This window comes from Halyomorpha halys, unplaced genomic scaffold (genome assembly GCF_000696795.3).
Source record: "Halyomorpha halys isolate HHAL.00 unplaced genomic scaffold, Hhal_1.1 Scaffold472.1, whole genome shotgun sequence".
Classification (NCBI taxonomy): Eukaryota; Metazoa; Arthropoda; class Insecta; order Hemiptera; family Pentatomidae; genus Halyomorpha; species Halyomorpha halys.
Genome location: NW_027111148.1, coordinates 609,684 through 632,983, shown reverse-complemented (window position 1 = coordinate 632,983; position 23,300 = coordinate 609,684). Strand labels below are relative to the sequence as shown.

Below are 23,300 nucleotides of genomic sequence, written 5' to 3'. Positions count from 1 at the left end.
TAACTTATATAAAATTAATGATGTTGTTCTGTTTTAAAGGTTAAATATCAGGAAGGTCATGCTATATTGTTAGAAACGCATGTTTTATCAATTTCCGAAAACAATGGGATGCAGACATGCCTTCAGACAAAGTGGCCGAGTATAGAAGTTCAATGGAGCAGTGGAATAACACCGTCTCTTAATTAACTATCAAGAAATAAATGGCTACACGGGACCATTGTGGAATGTCATGTTTTGTGTTTCGATTTTCTTTTCATTTTTTTAATTTAATGAAAATTTACAAAATATATAAATTTTTTGCTTGTTTATATTTAATCTAAATATTAATTTATTATGGTTTTAAAATTTTATAACCAAGTTATTGCATTTTGAAATATGAGTTCAATGTGATACTTTGTATATAACTAGAGTTATAGATTTTTTTTTTTTTAAATGCCATTTTTTTTTACTTAAGTTTCTGTTAAAATTTATTTATTATAGCAGAAATGAAACGATAGTAATTTTTTTTTTATATGGTATACCTATGAGAATGAATGAATCAGCATTCATTATGAAAAGTATGTATGAAAAATAAATTAACATATTGCAGTTTTAACATTAATCCCTTTTAGGTTTTTGTGCTAATAGGTTTAAGATTTCAAAACAAATACTATAGATTTGGAACGTAACTATTATTAGTAATTGCAATTCAATCATGTATTTATTTTAATGCTGCGTATACCTAAGAGAATATTAGGATTGCTATTTTAAGAGGCTTCGTTATCGATGCGAAATTGTTCATGTTTTGCTAAATTTAGTGTATTAGTTTAATCAGTAAGAATAATATAAAACCATTTTCACAAATAAAATACAAACATTGTAGAACTGTTAATTATTTTACCAATCTTCTTTTGTTTGTGAAAAGATTTAATTAAGTTTTTTTCATCATACTTAAAAAGTGTATTAGAAGGAACAGTAGCTGATACGATGATAAAATTCACTTTTTTTTTTGTATTAATTAATGCTGGAACTGATTATTCTTTTCAAAAAACAGATGTGATTATCTATAAATTTTTGATAAATTAGATATCTTGAAAGTCTTAAAATTAGTAAACTAGTTAATTTAATGTTACAAAAATTTGATTATTTTATGTAATTAAATTAGATAATTCTAATTAACTATATATATCTGTTGAAATAATATATTACTATTATCATTGTTAATGTTCTAAGTGATATAAATGGAAGCACATAAGGCAAAGGACTGTAAGTGACAAAATCATTGATTTTGACGATAACAGCCATGAAGATTTTGTTAAATGAAATTAAATTTAGTGAATTTTTGTAAAATAAAAAGTGTATGCATTTTTCTTTTTGGGTTTTCCTTTCAGAATGTAACCACTGATACTTATTCCTAAAATTAATTTTTAATGAATTCGTTCCTCATATTGTCGACACCTTTTCATTATTTTCCTTTGAGAAAAGACTTGTAAACGCTGAAACACCTTATGACGATAGAAGAGTTTTTAAAAGTTTTGATGCAGAAGGTTAAAATTTCATTCCGGCCGACCTCCTTCAAGATGTAATGAGCGCTTTAGACCTTGTAGCTGACCCTGAATAGTAAGTTTATATTTATCATTTACTTTTTATTATTACCGGTTAAGCAGGATTCTGTTGTATTTATTATTATTAAAGTTTAACAAAATTAATTCACTCAGCAGTTAACATCACTCGAAACTATTTGCTGCCGAGTAAATTTTATACACTTACCTAAATAATTAATTACAGTTATCAATATTCTGTCACTTACAGTCCTTTCCATCTTAAGGCTCAAAATTATGAGCAAAGAATTCTATTCTATTTCAATTTAGCTTGGTGTTTAATTTTTTTAAATGTTTATATTTTATTTTACCAATATGCATTCATTTTGCTTTTGATAGATCTGTTTTATTTTCTGGTAAAAGAGTTTGATAAAATATTTTAGAAATAATTAGCCAGTTGGAAGCTAACCTAAAATTTAAATTGTATTTAATTTTAGCTATTATATACTATGTTAGCTGATGTTTATTCTTATTTCTCTCGGTTTATGATTTATGATTCAGTATCTTTCAAATACAAGAATAGAAAAGTAATTTCAGTAATGGCTCAAAACTCTGAGCAGAATTATATAATTGTTTTTCTATTTATGTTTTCTTTTGGATAAACTTGTATCGCTTTTCTTGTCATAATTTTACCATGATCTTTTGTTATATGCAGTGTGACCCCCTATCCCATAAAATATTTATTCTAGATCAAGTTGGTAGTCTATAGGCCACTAGGACATAATATAATCAAAGCCCAGATTTTTAGGCTGTACAAAACCCCAGAATATGCAATAAAAAGCTGTGAATTATGCATTAAAAAAATATAAAATTAAATATAATTATGAAAGGTAAAATGCTAAAATATATTAATATGCCTACAAAAGGTTCTGAGTGAAGAAAGAAACGGCAGAAGGGATAAATAATTAAATGAAAATTAATTTTGTTTTCTTATTTTCATAAACCAAAAGATGTAAATAATTAAATCAGGTAATAAAGTTAACTATTAAAACGACACATATGACATACTTTCTGTACAAAAATAATAATAAAATTTGAAACACAAAAGAAAAATAACAATCATTGGATTTAAAAAGATCTAAATTTAAACTCATAGTAAGCAAAAATCGAAATCATAGTGTATTTAAATTTTAGAGGGATGATTTCTTCTGTTAGGAAATTTCTTTCTAAAAACCATCTGATCAAGTTACAGAAAGAAAAATTACAAGAGAGCTCACCTGTATTTACATGGCATTGATCTGATTTTATTTCGCTTGAAATGTTTTGAGCAATAGTTGTAATAAACAATTTTTTCATCAATTGTAAAAAATTTATCATCTTTGGTTTTGATTTTACCTTTGAACTAAACGACACACCTTTTTTTGTCATTTAATAAATAATAAATATTACTACTCGTAAGCAAAGTATGGAACAAACTTAACTTAAAGCGGAATGCAATGTTTAAAATGTACACAAAAGAGAAGTGAAATTTCGGATAATGATAAAATCCATACTGAGTGTTAAAAGTGAATTGTTGAAGGTAGTGTTTAATTATATTGTTTGTTGTATTATGAATTAAATAAATACGAAACTTCGATTGTAATCTGGAATTTCGCCATCTACTGTTTTATTTACAAATCAAATAATAAAACTTATTTACTACAACACATTTCAGTTTATTATTTAAATACTTTTGAACCGAAATAGTCTAAATATGCAAATAAATACATTGTTCATCAAATATGCTAAATAAAATTTGGATATTTGCAACTGGATATACACATTCATAAAGATTTTTTACCAACAGCTAAAATTAAAGCACATAAACAAAATATGCAATTGAAAAAAAAATCTGGGCTTTGAATATAACTTATATAATTGAAGGGAATTTGTATTAAGTCCTGGTTTTTAAATAGTTTTTTAAAAATGCATTATTTTATATCACATGAGTTTTTCTCTGGAACTCTTCATCCAAAGAGAATGTTGTAAATATTTGTTAACATTATCGAAAAAGTTTGTGATAGGGAGTCTCACTGTATATATTTTCCTTTTCTTGTTAACTTTATCAGTTAGGGAGAAAAATTAGATTTTAAAAAACTATCAGAACACCACAGAATACATAGTTAAGAATTCCAAAGGACTCTGAAATTTATTATTACTCAGTAATTTTATAATATGAAATTAAAATATAGAAGTAAAATTTGATTACTTTATGATTATAAGTAATTTGAAAATTTATAATTGTAGTTTCAATTGTTTCACTATCTTGAGTGATATGTGCCAAAAACTTTTGTAAATTAACGATTACATTTAAATATCCCACATTCAAAATTTAAAGGTCATAACTCAAAATTATTAGTAGTTGAACTCATCTCGTCCAATCCTTAAGTATAAGCTAGAACAATACGCTTCAGGTGATCTAGCAGCAACCTAATATAAAACAGAAAAAATACTGCTCAGCCTCTGTTTATAACTTATTCTAAATCTGATATTGCTCTAACTGAAAATACTTTTTGAGTTGAGCTCCCTTGATTTTGGAAGTTGAAATATAGGTACAATATGATTTATTTTGTTATTGAAGAATGAATACGAAGTATGATAACAGTTACGACACATTAAGGTTGCGTAACAGCTTAATGACTAATTATTTCATTTGAACTGAATTTAAGGACCTTAGTTTTATTTGGTCATGTTTTGGTAGAATGTCATCTCAGAATTGAAGGTTGTGAGTTTCATATTAGTGACGTAAGAAACTTTTAGACTGAATATTGAAGTTAAAAATATTTTTATTTCTCAAGGGATACCAAAGGGAGTTAACAAAAAAGTTGAAATATTGGTGAAAGGTTTTTAAATAAAGAAGTTAAATTTTATTTATTATATGTCAAGGAAGGAGACCATACTTAAGCATAAAATTACTCCTTATATAATTTTGTGTAATTATTTCCTTTCTAAAGTTGTAAACTAAATTGACTTCATTGGAAAGTTGGAAAAAGTAAGTTAAGTAGTGAAAAATGGTTGTTTATAAAATCTTAAAAATCAACTCCCTTGAGTCTTAAAAAAACTACAAATAATTTTCTGTAATCTTTTGGAAATAAGATACTGTACAGTTATTGATGAAATGATTTTGAAATAAGTATAAATTTCAACCCATGTAAGATTAGGGTTAAGTTTTATTTTTGATTAAATATTCAGTTCAATGGACTCCTAACTTCCAGACCTAGGTTCAAGTCTGGCAGTAATAGATAATTAATTCTACCCTCCTCGGGCTTACCCAGCCTCTATGAAGTAGGTAAATTGAGCTTCAATGGGTTATGAATCCATGCCAGATCCACCTTCTTGCACAACCATTGGTCTAGAAACAGTACTTTCTTACTAAGTAAAAAACCCATGACCCTTCATAGGTTCTAGTGGTAAAGGTTTTTTTTTTTAAAATAAAAATTACGATGTAATCACATCAATTTGTGGAAGTAGATGATTTTTTCTGATAATTAAACCTTCAGCTGAATCATTTTTTTGCTTAAATATACCATAGGTATTCGTTCAATAATAAAACACATAATTTTTGATAATTTCCCAGTATTTTACTCTTTTTCAACGATTTTATGTGTGCAATTCTTAGGTTTTCCAATGTTTGCCTTGTTTTCAAATGTTTACATTTGTGTGCCTATTTATTTTACAATGTCATAAGAACAAAAATTATAACAAACATTTCTCTCATTATGTTTATTGGCTGAGGCTGTCCTCTCCTTCTTTAGATAGTAACATTTAACAGATAAATATACCTTTAATCTTAACTATCAAACATTTTTTGAGGAGTGGACAACCTGTTAAGCTCCCATGATAGCTTTTTCTTTAAAGTTGGAGGTGGGGGTGTTTAATTTTTGGCTTATTGATACGTATATTTTTATGGGTTGAGAGCTTTTGAATTAGAGGAACAAGCCAGAAGCCTTTAGCTTAATTCTTTATATAATGAGCTTTCTGGGTTATTTTGGAGCATTAATTGAGTTATTTGTGATAGGATTTCTTCACTTTTAATGAATATTTAGAAAAAAATATTATAACCCTCCAAATATGGAGACAGAACTAAGGAACTTAACGCCCAGTAAACCTAAGGAGACGACAGGGCCCTCCATTCTGCATGATCATGTTCCAACCAAACAGTTCAGGAGTTGTCAACCAGGTAGTTCCAATACAATATAATATATTAAAAAATTAAAATTAAAATCTTTACCACTACAAACCATGAAGGGTCAGGGGTTCAGTACTTTGTAAGGATTTACTGTTACTAGACCAATGGTCGTGCAAGGAGGTGATTTGGTCAGAATCACCCTCGAACAATATAATATATATAAATCAAAATTTTTATTCTGTTCCATACATCACACATTGATGGTCCAGCTGAAGGGTTAAAAAATTGAAGGCATACAAATGTTAATTTCTATTCATAGTTCATGCTTTTAATCAATTGTTGTTTTACTTAGTTACATATCTGAATATTAAGGCATAAAAACTTTGGTCATGAACCCCCTGTTTTTTTTTTTTGGAAAATATGGAATAGTAAATATGTAGATTCTCACTTTTTCATATATCAATAATTTAACCCTAATGAATTAATAAAACTCCATATTATTTAATGTATTGTTTTAAAATTTTATTTCTTCACATATAGAGAAAGTCACAGTAAATTAATGTTTGAAGATCTACTTTAATATTGAAGAAAGTGAAACTTATTAAACTTAAAAAGTACAAGATAAAGTTTTAAACTTCTTTATAACTTCAAGGAATGTTCTATTGTTCAGTTTAAAAGTTAAGATGTTTATTCTAAGTATAAACAGTTATTTATTTTCTTATCAAGTACAAAATAATATGTGTTTGTTTTTTAAAGTTTAATCTAATAGTTTAAGGAAGGAAATCATGTTTTAAAAATATATAAAAAATTATACTATTAGGATAAAAATGAACTCTAATATTACATGAATGGCTGAAAAGGCTAATTTGAACTGTACAATTGCTTTTTTTATAGTATATTTTTCAAAATAATTAAGGGCCAACTTTTTATTGTTGGTATTATCTAATGCTAGATGTAAATTAAATAAAATTTTACAATATGGATAGAAATATGTAGTTTAATTTATTTTTAAATCAATATTATAAGAATCCTGATACTATATGAATTAATAAGGTTTGGACACCTCTGGTGCCTGGTCATATTGTGAGGGTAACATCAGACCAGGTAGAGATTCTTGATAAAAAAAAATATACACCACTAGAAAAGTAGAAAATTTCTGGTTGTGATGAATGGATGATGAGTGCCAGGGAAGGAGGGGTGTAAAGTTATTTCATCCCAATTTTTTATTACTTTAATGAAAACTATATATAGTTACTATTGATGGGTCTACCATCCACAATCATAGTTGGGGGAGGGGATAAAAAATGGTGGCAGTTTTAAAAAAATTAATTTTTCATTAGGTGTTTCATATCTTCAAAAGTACTTACAACACTAAAATACCTAATGGAACACAGTGTAAATTTACTAAAATATGAGTCTTAATAGAGAGCTGTTTATGTTTAATAGTTCTCGAGGTATACTTCAATAAAGAGCAATATTTCAAAACGAAATAACAAAAAATCAGTAAATTTATTTAGGGGAAAACTTTACCTCAGAAATCATTAGGCGTATGAATGTCTATTAGCATTCAAATTAAAGCTAGTTTAATGTGCTGTAAAGTACTTTATGATGTTAATCTTCATAGGGGTATTAGTTTCCTTCATATTTTCCAAAACAATCTAGTTGTTTGGACAAAACTTTTGGTTTACGAAAAAATTATTACCTCAGGAACCATTAGCCTTACACTATTAGGGCTCATATTTTAGAGAATTTACTCTACTTTATGAAATGTTTTTCAATTGAATGGTTAATCATTACTTTTCAGATAAATTATATTTAGTGAAACCCTTCCTATATTTTCTAACAATACACCTATATTTCTTCCATCTACGCTTCGATTCTCTTCACCCATCTTCAGGATGATACACCTGAAACTTAATAATATGCTCCGGTCCTATAAAATATTTTGTCATGATTTAGTGAAATTTTACTATACACTACTATTTTTTTTTCTTTCATTTTCACCATCACACTGTGAATTCTTTAATATTTTGCATTTATTCAGTGATTATTATTGCCATCAATGAGAGCTGTTATTTTTTTTTATGATAGTGAAAATGAAGAAAGAAATAGTAGTATACAGTATAATTTCACTAAATCATGACAAGATATTTTATAGAAATGGAGACTGGTGTATACTATTAAATTTCAGATGTATCATCCTGAAGATGGGGGAAGAGCCCTGTCACACTATTTCAATTGAAATAAGAACAAACAAGCTGATATTAAATACCATTCAATTTTACATTGACATGCCAAATTTCATTAAAATTATCACATTTAGAGAGAATCGAAAAAATTTGAAAAATTGTTTCTATAGCACTTCCAGATAGTCGATTTTGTCGAAAATGTTTCTGTCATACCCCCAGCACATTACCGCCTTAATTTTATTTTTTTGTGACTTTTCACTTTAGAAATAGGCTGTTCACAAATAGACCATTTTGTGAAACTTAGTCATTTGGGCTCAGGGACCTCAAAACATGTATTTCCATCGAAAACTCAAATTAGAAATTTTGCATGATCGCAATATTCTACTATATATATCAAATGCAATTGAAAGTAAAAAGAACATATTTTCTATAAAATAATATGCTTAGAATACTTAAATATATGAATTACTTTATTAGCAGCTCTATGCCGCTCCCAGATGACTGATTGTACTGATAATAAATTATTAACAGATGAAAAACTAATAGGAATAACTCAGTTCCATTTTTTTTTTTTTTTTTTTAATTATTAGAGACATTTACATCAAATCCTTCTTTTTCTATTCTAAATGGATACTAGGCCCTATCTGTAAGTAGGTTTGCAATAATTCACTATTATAATATTTTTAGTAATAAAAAAAGGTACATACATGAGTTAACAAATAACAAAATAATAACATGAGTTAAACAAAATCAGTCAAGTAAGCTCTCTCCCCAGACAATAAAAAACAGGTAGTTACATAATTACAATGAAGTAGATGTGAAAGTTTCAAAGAAAATTATAACAATTGAGGGAAGAAATAAATTACTATTTATTTTTCTAAAAAAATAAAACAATTTTAATACATAAATCACAGATAATTTTAAAAATTTGTAATACAATTAACAAATATTTCAATATTTAAATAATACTTATTAATACCTAAGTCATGATAAATATTTTAAAATTATTCTAAAATGGTATCTATCACATGGCCCATTGCATATATGTAAAGTAATATTGAGAAACTTTGGCACATTAGGAGAGAATGTCGCTTATCCGACGGAGGAGTGGAAATTTCACAGTTCCACATTCGCCATAAAAATCATCACTATTTAATGAGTAGATCATGGCACCACCAAACTTATTGTCTTTGATGTAATTTGCCTGAAACAAAAAAAGAATAAATAAATTGTAAACACATCACTTATAATTTCTAAATTATTATTGTTTTAACATAAAAAAACAAAACAAAAAAAAAAAACACCGAAGTAATATTTACTTGGTCATGTTTGAGAGAAAAGAGGATATAGCAAACTATTTAATTCTAGATATCTGGTATATGAATTCAACTTAACACTTATAAAATCAAAACATACTGATATTCATTAATATACATTTGAATAATTCTGAAGGCTGAGGACAAGCAGCAGTATGTGATGGTAAAACAAACAAGGCTATGTTTGAAATGGAACCCTATGCTAAACCAGCGCATAAAGATGTTTACTCCCCTTTCCCTTCAAAAATAATATAAATAGTATTTACTCCATTTCCAATAAACATGCATTACTTCATCCACTAATAAAGTAAATAATTATGCACTCACTTTCTCTCGAACACTCATTTCATTATCATATGAAATCCAATTTCTCCCATTAAAGGAATAAGGAACACGATAATCATCATCAAAGTGATTAGTTGAAGATTTATCGGCAATGAAATGACAAGCATCTGGGTAAGTAATAAAACCACCAGTTCCTATAGTACCAAACCCTTTGGCTGGAGCATTCCATCCATTATTATCTTCATTGACAAGCCTAAAAAAATCCATTTAATCAAAAGTTATCAACAAATGCATAATGCCTTCATACATAGTTCAATCTACTGAAATAACTACTAATTCATCAAGAGTACTAAAACATAAAAATAAAATAAAATTTAATTATCAAATTACTGAAACAGAGTACGAAGTAAAGAAAACATACCAGAAAGAATGGCCATAGGTTGGTATCCCAATGTTAATCTTTGACGCTGGCATCCCGCACTTCATCCATAAAGTAACTGACCAATTTATGTTGAGAGTTTGCTGAAAAAGTCTGTCAGCTGGTCTTGGATATAAAGGAGAATTTGGACCAGTTAATGGTAAATAATCTGTATACATGTGGTAATCATAAGACATCAAGTTTATAAAATCAACAAACCTGAAAAAATTCATATTGAAAATAACTGATAATAAAAGAGGAAGGACGAGAGGGTGTGATTGAGAGAGAGAGGGAGGGAGGGAGGGAGTGCAAGTAATATCACAACAATAAGAAAGCATCAGTATGCACACAATGGTAGTGGCTGTGACAACAATAACCATCACCATCACTCTCCAACCTGCACTACTAGAGAGGATTTTAAAGAATGAAGATAAAGCAATAATAACACACCTACTAGTGTTATGCTAAAGCCATTAGCAATCATTTTCTATAGTATTCAAAAAAATCAATAATTCACCAGTTTTTTAATTATTAATTTACCTCGCCATATCACGAATCTGGTAACTTTGGTCAATTATAACTTCTGGAGCAGCAACAGCAACAGATAGTATATAACTTTCATTGTTCTGAGACACAGTTTCATTCTTCAAGTTTTCCAGAAGGATTGTAAAATTTTTAGCTTGCTCGGTATTAGGATTAGGCCAAGCTGGGAATTCCCAATCAAGATCGATCCCATCAAAGTTCATGGAACTCAAAAAATTTATTGTATCCACAGAAAATCTAAAATGAGCAAAAATAAGAACTATTATTATAACCTAATAATTATACATGAGTAATAATTTTTAATAATGCTCCAATATAGAAATTAACATAATCAATATAACATTGTTATAATAAACAAAAAATTGGTGTGATTCGGGTAGGACTGGAGGAAAAATTAAAGAAACAGAAATGTGATACCTGTCTTGTTTTCATGGGGTTAAAATTGAAATGGTTTATAGAATTCTCAACAAGGAAATATTTAAGTATGTAATTAGGCTAAATATGCATAATAAGTAAATTATAATAGGCATATAAATAAGTGAAATATTTAAATTATTAGAACTAAGTAATTATGCTAAATTAAATTCAGCATCAAAAATATTTTAAGAAAATTACTTAGATAATAATTCTAGCAATGATAAGTCATCCAATTTACATTTTTGCATTACATTTATTTTGTTAATTTTCAAAATAAATAGGAAATAATAAAAATAAATAAAAAGTCTTACTTATGCCGTAAATTTTCGTCAGCTACCATTTTTCCAAATTCTCCATTGCATGTCATATCACTAACAGATAATAAAACTTTTAATGATGGGTTCATTAATTTGAAAGCTGTTATGGTTTTGTAGATCTGAAAATTTGTAAAACAATAATTATGAAAAATTAATCTAACTTTATTAGGAACAACAATGGCAAAATATATAAAAACCATACATCGATAATTTCTGAAGGTTGAGGAGCTAAGGTTCCATTAAAAACAGTAGTAAAACCGACGATGATGTGGGTACACAGGTAAGGGTCCACATAGTTTGAAGGTAACTGTCTACTATGAGTTGTATTACTAAGTATAACATAGTAACATACAATTCTATATTGATTTGAGCTTAAGGAGGGTGATTCAGCATGAAATTCATTTCCGTGGCAATTTGATTTCTTAAATTCATTTAATTTTTCAATACTTTTTAGAATTATTTCATTATATCTTAGACATCGAGGGCAATCTAAAAACAAATAATAGATATGATTAACTTTAGATTCAAAGTAAGAAGATGGTCGAAGGTTGAAGTCTGTGAAGAGAACACAAATTATAAATAAGTAAAAGCTATTTTTAATTATGAGAGATAGTTGACCGTTGTGTGTGATAGTGACTTGTACGAGAAGATGGTTGGGGATGCGGTCAAAATGAAACTTTGAAGGCTAGAAACTCTAGCCGAAACATTGGCACAATTAAATAAGTTACATTAACTTATTTGTGTTTCATTTTGACCGCACCCCCAACCATCTTCTCCTCATAAAATTTTTAGTTTGTGCTGATATATTAGCCTTAATCGGAGTATCAATATTGAATTAATTAATATTGTTGTCAAAATATAAGATAACAAAGGGCAATATAAGATTATTATCTAAAATAGAAAAAGATAATCATAAAAAATAATAATATAAAATTAGTAATAGAATAGTAAATATGAAGGAGATGGTCAGGGGTGCAGACAAAAAGAAAGAAAAAATAGTTAACAATTATTTTATCGTTTCCCCCCATTTTGTTGGGTTTTATCAGGGCTAAAAAAGATATAAAACAACTAAATATTGTTGTATTGTATTGTGACAGTGTAGAATAATAAGATACAAAATAGTAAACTAAGGTAGGGTTAAAAATTATGTAAATATAAATGAAAAAGAAATAAAAATAAGACATACAATAATAAGAAGTATACATAAAAAAATAATGTAAACTTTTAAGAAATTCAAATTTTATTTTTAAAATTAAATGTAAAGATTTAAAAGAAAATTTCAAATTCAAATCTAATAATTTGTATTAAAGAGTATAAAAATGATTTTAAGAAAATTCTTAACATTCTACATTAGAGTGCTACCAATGGGTAGTTTCTCTACATGCCTGTAACACTCCAATTTAACTTAGATCAGTTTTACTATATGTATTATAATGTACAGTTGTGAATAGCAATAAATAAATATTAAAAAAAAAAAATTCTTCTAATTTAATTGCTTTTTCTTTTATGCAGTAATATTAAATAAAGATTGTTCTCTTGTTTATGAACTGATGAAGGCAAAAACATTGGCACAAATATAAATATGTTTTACCTATAATTTGTCTACTTGACACTGACCACTTACCCAACCAACTTCTTGTAAATGAACACATAAAATTACTAGAAAAAATAGTATTGAGCAACACACATGAATTCAGAAACAGATAATGAAAATGCATAACGACTTGGTAGTAATATGATACCTTATAGCGGTGATAAAACAAAATTGTAGCATAGCTGAATCATTACCGTTTAAAGGCTTTGTATCAAATTTAAACCAAATCTGTATTAACTTAAGTTAAAAAAAAAGAAATAAACATGTACAATACCTATGTTTTCATTTTTATAATAGTAACGTATGTATAGCAAGCCAAAACATACTGCCAGGATAATTATAAAACATGCAAGCAAATAATCCCTTAAACAATATTTCTGTGTGGAGTTCTTTCCTTTGTTATCCTCTTTCACAGGGACAAAGTGAGTTTGCCTATTTCAAAGGAAAATCCAAAACAATGTTACTGCTGATAACATAAAAAGTATATATCACTTTTATAATGACTATGTTACTTACTTCTGTTTTAATGGATCACTAGGTTTATCTGAGTTATTGAAACTTATTAATGTCATTGTTCAAATTAACATTTTAGCATAAATTGGAGAATAAGTGTCTATTATCAATAAAACAATTCTGTAATTACACGACTAGCAACTTATAACAAGTCGTTCTCTAATAAAACTCCGCAGATGAATTACGTATTACCAAATGCAAAATAGATAATCCGCATCTGGATAAGAAGGAAGTAAACAATAAGATAACTAGATAATTGCTAATGTCATTCGGCCATTATTTATTATGAAAACCAAGTTCCATTCGGCTCTGAATGGTTGGCAACAGTGATTATTATTAAAGGACTCCATATTGGAAAGAGGATAATGTCATAGGATGTATTAATTTTAGTGTTTTAAATGTTTTTAGCATGGATGAAACGAAAGTTATTTATCATATTGACGATGAAGAAACTCCTTATTTAGTAAAACTTCCAATAGCCCCGGAAAAAGTTACCTTAGCAGATTTCAAAAATGTTCTTAACAGGCCGAACTACAAATATTTTTTTAAGTCTATGGACGATGATTTTGGGTAAGATGTAGTGTGTTTAAAGTTAATTGCGATGCTGTAATTCATTTTTATGTTATTTATTGTTCTATAATTTGAAGCTCATCCAAGTTAACCTATTGTCAGATTAACTTTCCTGTGTTAAATTGTTTCATTCATTCTTTCAATTCTATTAAAAATATCAACTAATTCTTGTATAGGGTCGTCAAAGAGGAAATAATTGATGATGAAGCCCATTTGCCTTGTTTTAATGGAAGAGTTGTTTCTTGGGTAAGTCCAATAAATCTTATCAATATAATGTTGTAAACAATTCTTCCTATTATCAAATTGTATGATTCTCCTACAGTTGGTGTCTGCTGATGGTAGTAATGTATCTGATGGAACTTCTCAATGCACAGAAAGCGCTAGTCACTCGGATGGTAAAAGCCATCCAGAAAGACATAAAGACATACCGTATGTTCACGGATTATTTTAATGTTGCAAGTTCAAATTATTAGCTCTTTTATTAAATTTGATTATATTACAGACATGGTGGTGCCCATTCTTCACATCATCATGTTTCGAATGACCTGAGCTGTACTGAAACTGAGTCAGTAATAAGTTCACGTCCTGGAGGTAATGACGTCTGTCTTACTTTATTATGAAGCCTATTTTGCAGTTTTCATTAATTTTGTTTTATGTTATAGGTCATCATGGTCATCATGAATCGAGAATTCATGACAAGTACCATAAATACAATGGTATTTATACTCCCATAATTACTTTGTTGTGTTTTACTTCTTTGCCTAATATTTCCTCAAATGTGTGTGTGTTTTTTTTTAAGGCCACAAAGTTAATGGGCATGTAAAATCAAGACTACATGGTTATGAATCTTCATCTATGCTTAGTTCAGATTTGGAAACTACCAGTTTTCTCGAGAGCGAAGATGATGCTTCCAGTAGAATCACCACAACAACTGGAAGAGCTACTAATTTATCAGTGGATCGTAATACAATTGGTATGCAATTTAGTCCACCTTAAACTGATTCTAGTATCGTCTTAACTTTTTAGTTTTTGGTCAGATCATTTATTTAACATCTATAATATTTCAGTTAATATAACCAATACAGTTAATAATTGTATCTAGAATCGGTGGCATGTTCATATGTAGTTTGGTGAAACAGTTTTTATTATCTTGAATTAATTTTACTATAATGGCTTGTGTTCATTTATTATTGTTTTGTCTTTGTCTCATGGTTTGAATTACTTTTTGTCTTTCTTTTACTTGTGAAGATTTGTGGTCTACAATTTGATTGTTTTGATAAACCGATGTGTTTATTGACAGTATTTGTATTGTATTTTGTTAAAATTATGCTTGATTTGTGTTACAGAAAATTATGTTTATTAATTTGGTTATATGCTTTATCCTAAGTATTCCTAATTTTTATTTTTATTAGAAGTTATTTATGGGTTTTGTCTTTTGTTTTAGCTGCTTTTATTTTAATCTTATAAACTTAAAAATATTCAATCCCAAATATTGAGCGTGTTATAGTTAAGGCTTGTTTATGTCAAATTGTGTCATCACTACTCCCTTGATTCATTCAAACAAAAAACAAAATTATTTGTCTTCTTGTAACTTTCCCTGCCTCTGCTTCCTCACAGATTGTCAATTCAAGAAATACTAAGTCAATTGTGGATGTAATATTTCTAATAATATTTGAAATTTTTTATTCATTGACTATACCCTGACATAAGATCCTATTTAATAATAATTTATTTGTTAAAAATAAAAGTAGGTTATCTTTCGCCTTTTAGTGACTTTTCCCTATTCCAGTTCTTAGAATTAATTTTTATTAAAGGACTGCACTTGATGGATTCACATCTCTCTTATACATGTAATGTGATACATGTTGATTGCAACCCTCTTCCACTACCCTTTTTCGACATTTATGAAAAAGGTAAGGACGCATGACCCAGTTTTTAGATGTTTTTTTTTTAATCCTTTGTTAGTTTGTATCAGTTATTTTGCTTTTGTGAATAGGTGTTGTTTTATAGTTTCAGTGTTTGTTAATTTGAAGTGAATAGTTTACTTATGTTGTTTCTTTTTTGCGAAAATCCCCATTTTATTTTACAAAGATGTTTTTATGGTAATTATTTCTTGATTCAATGTTTGCATCCTCTCTAATTTTACTAAGACTTTATTTTTTTAATATAATATGCATTTAATTTTTTTTTTTACATTGTTTTAATATGGTGGAATCACAAATAAATAGGTATTTTTTTTTTAGTTTCTAGCAGCTCGAAATTTTTTTTTTTCTGAATGTATGTATTGTACAGTTTAGGTGCCAAATAATTTAAATTTTATTGGAGAGGAATCAAAAGAAGTCAAGTCGATCATGTTGAATGATTATATGATACATGGGTATATGGGCATGTCCTATCTTTATCTAGTTACATCACGTGAAATATCAGTTTTTAAGTTTCAGAATTTCACAAAATAACTAGAAAAAATTTGAAAATAACATGAGAATTACATTGGGCAAGTTCCGTATATTCATAGATTTTACCTGTGTAATTCCTCACTACCTTAATTTGAGTTTTTAAGATCTCCTGCTACCTATCGCTTTATCGATATATACACACACACACACAGTAATCCTTATGAGGTTGACTGAATACTGTTTTTTATTTAATTTCATATAAATATCTTAAATGGACCTTTAAGAAATTAGTTGAACTTAGCAGCTGTTGGGTGCTTCATCCTACCCTTAAGGTAGTCAAAGTTGCGCCTTACAGCAGTGTTAGCACAGAAAACAGAACAAAAAGAGCTGGATTGACTGGAGTAGGAGAAGAGAGATGGTCCAAGAGCGAGATATCTGGTACAAACTCTGCTAATTGTAACTGCACACTGTGCAAGCGGTAAAGGGAATAAAATGATTGTGATGATGATAAATATCTTAATATGGATTATTTTATACCATTTGCCTCGTTATTAGAAAGAAAAAAATAGTAAATTAGCATTTTGAATATTAAAAAAAAAAGTTCGGCAGTCTAATTGTTTCTCCTCATTTTGTTGTTCTTGTGTTATCCACTCATCTTATATAAAATGTCCTGTGCAGGGTTTTGTCTAAAAGTAATTCAAATAATGAACTTCTCATACATTGTTTATTGGTAATTCAAAATCATTGGTATTACACTCATTTATGATTTACTCTCATAACTTATATATTGTATTCATGTACTATGTGCTTATTTATACTTATACTTACATTCACCATTATTTTAATGCTGCAAATGAAGAAGAAGAAGAGGATGAGGAGGATGGTGAGTTATTTCCTGATGTTTTTTCTTTGTGTAATGTGACATAGTTGAACTTCAAAAATAACACATTTATTTTTAAATTAACTTGTAGTGCAATGTGTTCTTAAAGTATCATTTAAACTTCCTTCTTAATGTGAAATGTAAACTTTATCCTTTCCTACTTTAAATTTCATCTGTTCTGGCTATTAGATCGTATTTTTTAAATATTTAATGATTTTCTAAAATTGTGTTTACTTGTGATAGAGCTGGTTTTGTATTCAGTTATTGCATCAGTTATTTTGTAAGTACTATTCCAAATATTTTCAGTGTTGAAGTAAAAACGTTTGTTCTTTGCCTGCCATTAGTAGATTACTCTTTTTTTTCTTTTTCCTTGTCTTGTCTCATTTATTGAATGTTGTTCTTTGAATTAGTATCTACCTTTGTGTTTATCTTGACAATTTTAATTTAATAGTTTTGTTATTATTTCACTATTTGGTCAGAGTTGTACATAGTGAAACTTCAAAAATCTTACACATACATAACTTCATCAACATTGTGGTATAGAATAGAAGTTGATTGCTTCTAGACCCATTCTAATACAATACTAAATCATAGATTGACAATACATAAATAAAAGATTGGTCAAAACAGTTAAATACTTGGTGGACCTGAAGTGCTTAGTAGTAGGAGAGACTGAAGTCACATCTTAAAAAATTCCCGAAATGTATCTAGCGGTTATCACTTGACTCCCATTTTGAACAAGAGGGTATATAGCTGTGTTTTCTTGTCGAGATTAACAACTCACAACTTCCATCGCAAATTCAGCGTTGTAATATTTTTACCTGTCACAATTTATTGACTACAGATCCATTGAAAATTTAGATACAACAGGTGTTGGAAACAAGTTTGATTATAGATTAATAATCAGGATAGTTTCTATTGCTTGAAGTCTTGTTCCATATGCTTTACGAGCCTGGAGTAAGGTTTTAGATCTTCACTCCATGGGGAAGGAGGAGCTACAAGACTCATTATTTGGAATGACTTGGTTTTTTCCGTGTATTATTGATAAACTCCTTCGATATCACATGTTTGTGGTTCAACAGTTGACAAGCCCTGAGCACCCGTTTCCATGGCTTTTTGTGGTTTGTTAAAGTATTCACTTTTCTGTATATTTTCAGGTATGCAGGCAGGTGAGTAGATACATTTTCAAAATTATCCAGTCAATCATAATTAACTTTTATTCAGTGTCCCCATTCACCAATGCCTTCTGCGAGCCTTGTTTTTTTCTTATTCAAAGTCCAAAAGCTACTATTTGATCATCACTCTGATTTTGTTTGACTTTAATCTAAAATGTTGTACTCTGTTACATAACCTTAGTACTGCTGAAATTAACTAAATCCTGAGTCTTTCTGTGTCATGGAAATGGCTTGAAGTTGGAATTCGACTGACAATAACGAGTCACAAATTTGTGATCAAGCCATTATGGAAAGAAGACTTGTTCCTTTTGCAAGTTTAATCAGCTTAGAGCATGGCATTCCCTGTGAACCGTGATCTTACCCTCTTCATTCAGCATTAGAAGGCAGTATAGGACTGATGCATGAAGTTTTCTTTAAGGATTTGGTCTGAAGTTGAAAAGTAACGACCCGGTCTTAAAATTACGATTGTGAGGAATTACTTTTGGACAACCACTTCTTATTCGTCAGTATTATAGTTTATTATAGGCCAATATGATGAAATCTACATTTCTGAGTCTTGCTCTTTCATAAAGGCTTCTAACTCTGAAAGTATTGTTTATTTCTTTTTGTTATCTAAAATTTAAAAAATTTTCAACAAATGGGTTTTAATATTTAGAATATATACAACTGAAGTGGGTATTAATAATTTTTGTTTCATAATTAAAAGACCTGAAAAATCTTATATACTTTTTTTAAACTTACAAAATTTATGGAATCTTATGTATTAATTAAAAAATTGTGTTATTCTTATATTTTTATTTGTTTCTATAGAAAGTAGTAGTGTGATGTGCCGGGGAAGGAGGAGAGCCCAGCGGAGGGTACGGCGGCAGCGTGCTCCCATGTCAAGGACATCTTCTTACTCTTCCATCACTGATTCAACGATGAGCCTTAACATTATTACCGTTACCCTAAATATGGACACTGTCAATTTTCTTGGAATCAGTATTGTTGGGCAGAGTAACAAGGGAGGTGATGGAGGAATCTATGTTGGTTCTATAATGAAAGGGTAATTATTTTTAATTAATCCAACTTATCGTTCCTATAAAAGTTTGAATTTTCATCAACCATTTTGAAGCTTTCAGAGTTTAATTGAACTGTTTTTACCATTTTAAATACATTCCTTCTTACACATTTCTCCCTTTAATGCCACAGTTATTACTTTTACATTGTATTACGTACTTGATAATGTCCCAGTGAAGTTTATGTAAATCTACTCCTGAATTTTTAATTTAACATCCTTTCTGGTTACGGTTGAATTACACTAATGCTGCATAAAATGCAGCAAAAAATGAACATATTATACTAATGATGTTAATTATTTAAATAGGATATTGAAAGTGTGTTAACTTTGACAAAGTTTTTTGTATTATTTTTTCTTAAAGAACTGTAACTTGTATATATGATATTATATATATGTTTGTGTATGTATATTACACAGATATGTATATCTACATATATGAGGGTGGTCTGAAAAGTTTCCGAACGCAACTTGAAAATGGCAGCACTCGTAAATAAAAGCATGAATTTTGTTTATCTGTTGACAGTTACCCTGCAAAATTTCAGCCATTTTGGACGTGCAGTGTTAATGTAACAATCATTTGAGTGAGTTGATGTGAGTGTTTTTGTGAAAATGGACAAAATCGAGTATCGAGCTATCATTAAATATTTGTTTTTGCAATACACCTTGGCAAATCAAAGATGAGTTGGATTCTGTGTATGAGGACTCTGCACCATCATTTACCACAGTGAAATTTTGGGCAGCTGAATTAAAACGGGGCCATAATACCTTGGGAGATGATGAACATTCAGGACATCCAAAAACTGCAACTACTGACGAAAACATCGGTAAAGTTCACCAAATGTGCTAGAGGACCGCCGAATTAAAGTGAGAAAGATAGCAGAGGTTATGAACATGTCAAAAGAACGTGTTTGTTACATATTAAATCAATATTTAGGTATGAGAAAGCTGTCAGCATGTTTGCTTATATTAGACCAAAAATGTGTTCAAATGAACATTTCCAACTCTCTGTTGGAGCAATTACGTGCCAAATATACAGTCCAAAATACCATATCCAGTACATATAAACGTATATACTGTAACATATGAACGTACATACAGTACGTATAAATATCCAGTACAAAAATCCAGTCCAAATAGTGGACTGCAAAGGGGGAACCGGCTCCAAAAAAAGCAAAAACTGTTTTCTCTGCTGGGAATGTGATGGCGACTGTTTTTTGGGATAGTCATGGAGTTATTTTAATTGACTATCTTCAAGAAGGAAAAACCATTACAGGAGCATACTACGCATCATTACTTGACAAACTGAAGGCGGAACTTGTGGAAAAACAGCCACAGTTGCAGAAAAAGAAAATCCTGTTTCACCAAGACAACGCACTGTCTCATACCTTAGCGGTTGCCATGGCGAAAATCCACGAATCACGGTTTGAACTGCTTGACCATCCGCTTTACTCACCAGATCTAGCCCCAAGCGACTTCTTTTTTGTTCCCTCATCTAAAAATTGTGCTCAGAGGTCAGAGATTTTCGTCAAATAAAGAGACAATCACCTTCATGAACAATTATTTTGAAGATAAAAACATAGAGTACTTTTTGGACGGGTTTACAGAGATGGAAGCATCGCTGAGAGAAGGGTGTAGAGTTACAAGGAGACTATGCTGAAGAATAAAAAAAAATTCAGAAAAAATGTTTTGTATTTTTGTTAGGTCGGAAACTTTTCAGACCACCCTCGTATGTGTGCAAGCATAAGAAATAAAATTGTAAAAAATACAAATTATATCAATTTCTAAAAATAATACGAGGAAAAGTTGTTCGCGTGTGGTCAAAAATAACTTAAATATTTAAAAAAAAAAAATCTTATTTATTATGAGCTAAACATCGTAATATATCAATTTTTCCTTATCAAAAGATAATAGTTAAATTGCTGACTGCCATACTGGGGTTTATAATAAACAACAATGCTCTAGAAACCTTGGAGAAAACTTATCTCCAAATAGTATTAATTCAAATATTTAAATTTACAAAAAATGTCTATGTGATATACAATTGATCAAATAAATGTTATTTATCAATACTAATTAATAAATCCAATGGCCCCATATTTTATAGAAATTATTTAGAAATTTTTGTTTTTATTTGACTTTAGACGCAAAATATCACTACAATGTATATATATATTTTTTAGGGGGGCTGTAGCCTTGGACGGAAGAATAGAACCTGGTGATATGATTCTTCAAGTAAATGATATCAATTTTGAAGACATGTCCAATGATGAGGCTGTGAAAGTTCTGCGTGAAGTGGTCCAGAAACCAGGGTATTTTTTCAAGTTTTTTAGAATAATGGAAAAGAATTAATTTATATCTTTAAACAATATCAGAAAACATATTCAGTAAAGGCTATAGCATTAGAAGAATTATAAAAACATTATATACCATTCTTTTTTTTTTTTTTTTTTTTATAGGCCTATCAAATTAGTAGTGGCCAAGTGTTGGGATCCTAACCCTAAGGGATACTTCACTATCCCGAGGACTGAACCTGTGAGGCCAATAGACCCTGGAGCGTGGGTCGCTCACACGGCAGCCATCAGAGGTAATAGTAAGTGATAATTTTTGAACATTACAAATATTATTTATTGAATTATTTCCTGTTATTAAGTTGAAATATCTATTTTAAGATAGTACAATATTCAATAGTATCATGATTATGTTATTGGGTCAATGGTTCACAAAATATTATTAAAAACATAATTTTTTCACTACTCAAAAAGTATATATTTTATGATAAATTACATTCACATGAAGTGTAATTAAATTCTCATGTATATCGAAATAGAGCAATTATTACAAAAAATACAACTTTTTACTGTTTAGACACAACATTTAAAAAAAAAGAATTTGCTTGGATTCCCAGAGAAACCTGTAAGCTTTTTAATAATTTGAAAACCAAACTTCCTACAGAATCTATACTCCTCAAATATTATAAATTACCAAATGTTTGTTTGAAAGGTAATTAAATTGTCTAATACAAGCTCTGATACAACAACCGTTGTTCAACTGATCAAAAAATGAATATAACGTGTAATAAATAAATTTTCACCAAAAATAACTTGAAATACGGAATATTTGTATTGAACTTGTGCTCGAAGAGGTTATGAAAGTCATGTGAGTGGACATACCTGGTATTTGTTCTCGATATCAGAATTTATTCCCCAATTTAATCAACCTGCTTCCCCCCCTATTTTATTAATAAACCTTTTAATAAGCTTCTTAATTAGCTAAGATGTGTGATTAAGGTTGTCTACGTAGATTGCTGTCTTTCTCTGCTTTTTGAGCGCCAATCATATTATGACTTTGCTCATTACATTTTCTATTGACAGAAAAATCCAGAGAAACAGTAACAGTTGTCAGAGTTAGAGCTATGGTTTGACAAATGTTCGCTGATTATTAAATAAAACTTGCTTTTGTTGGAGTCACCATTCCTGTTTTCTCAGATAGTTTTCTCCTATTTTTCTTCTTAATTATTTTCAAGCATCCTGTCTTAAGTTTTCAGTAATTTGTTTTTGGAATACTGTTTAGTTATAAATGAATAAATCTATTTTATTCATATTATAGATGACCAATTTATCAACAAACACTTAAAATCTATATGAAATTAGTCTGGCTCATGTATGAATAACTGTTACAAAGTTTGCCATTTCCATTTTTTCCACAAAATGAGTTAGACATTGTTTCTGTTAGGTGGTTTCATCCTCAGGCGATGCTTTGGTTAAAAAAAAAAATAAATGACTTGAAATATGCTTAAAATGTATTAAAACACATAGCTTCTTACCAATAAAACAGCACATACAAATTTTAGGTTTTAAAATGTAGGACCCCATATGTCCATATATATATAGGGTGGCAGTCAATAAAGGTACAAAATAATAGACAAAACTTATATATATA

General features: G+C 29.0%; 3 protein-coding genes across 10 annotated transcripts in view; 2 read left to right on the top strand and 1 right to left on the bottom strand.

Annotated features, from left to right (window-relative positions):
* LOC106683195 (ubiquitin carboxyl-terminal hydrolase MINDY-3 homolog) overlaps window positions 1-1,350 on the top strand; it is an 8,545-nt gene extending 7,195 nt beyond the window's left edge. For both annotated transcript variants that reach the window (XM_067049222.1, XM_014424492.2), the window contains exon 9: window positions 40-1,350. In XM_067049222.1, coding sequence (XP_066905323.1) covers window positions 40-186 — 147 coding nt within the window. In that variant the 3' untranslated portion in view covers window positions 187-1,350. The remainder of the gene's footprint in view (window positions 1-39) is intronic.
* Window positions 1,351-8,722: 7,372 nt separating this feature from the next.
* Window positions 8,723-13,492, bottom strand: LOC106683198 (chitinase-3-like protein 2). Its single transcript, XM_014424501.3, has 8 exons — window positions 13,284-13,492; window positions 13,042-13,199; window positions 11,376-11,662; window positions 11,168-11,292; window positions 10,437-10,676; window positions 9,900-10,115; window positions 9,521-9,731; window positions 8,723-9,081 (listed from the first exon to the last, which is right to left on the bottom strand). Exons 1-8 carry the CDS (start codon window positions 13,337-13,339, stop codon window positions 8,953-8,955), a joined length of 1,422 nt encoding a protein of 473 aa, XP_014279987.1. The 5' UTR covers window positions 13,340-13,492; the 3' UTR covers window positions 8,723-8,952.
* Window positions 13,493-13,594: 102 nt separating this feature from the next.
* The window catches only part of dsh (Segment polarity protein dishevelled), a 23,995-nt gene continuing 14,289 nt past the window's right edge, over window positions 13,595-23,300 (top strand). For 2 of the 7 annotated variants that reach the window (XM_014424499.3, XM_014424498.3), the window contains exons 1-10: window positions 13,596-13,850; window positions 14,027-14,096; window positions 14,173-14,279; window positions 14,353-14,441; window positions 14,513-14,566; window positions 14,650-14,823; window positions 17,106-17,129; window positions 19,112-19,346; window positions 21,542-21,670; window positions 21,818-21,951. In XM_014424499.3, coding sequence (XP_014279985.1) covers window positions 13,690-13,850; window positions 14,027-14,096; window positions 14,173-14,279; window positions 14,353-14,441; window positions 14,513-14,566; window positions 14,650-14,823; window positions 17,106-17,129; window positions 19,112-19,346; window positions 21,542-21,670; window positions 21,818-21,951 — 1,177 coding nt within the window. In that variant the 5' untranslated portion in view covers window positions 13,596-13,689. Of the gene's footprint in view, window positions 13,851-14,026; window positions 14,097-14,172; window positions 14,280-14,352; window positions 14,442-14,512; window positions 14,567-14,649; window positions 14,824-17,105; window positions 17,130-19,111; window positions 19,347-21,541; window positions 21,671-21,817; window positions 21,952-23,300 lie in introns of all 7 variants that reach the window. The other 5 variants (XM_014424494.3, XM_067049220.1, XM_014424500.3 and 2 more) reach the window with 5 other exon arrangements.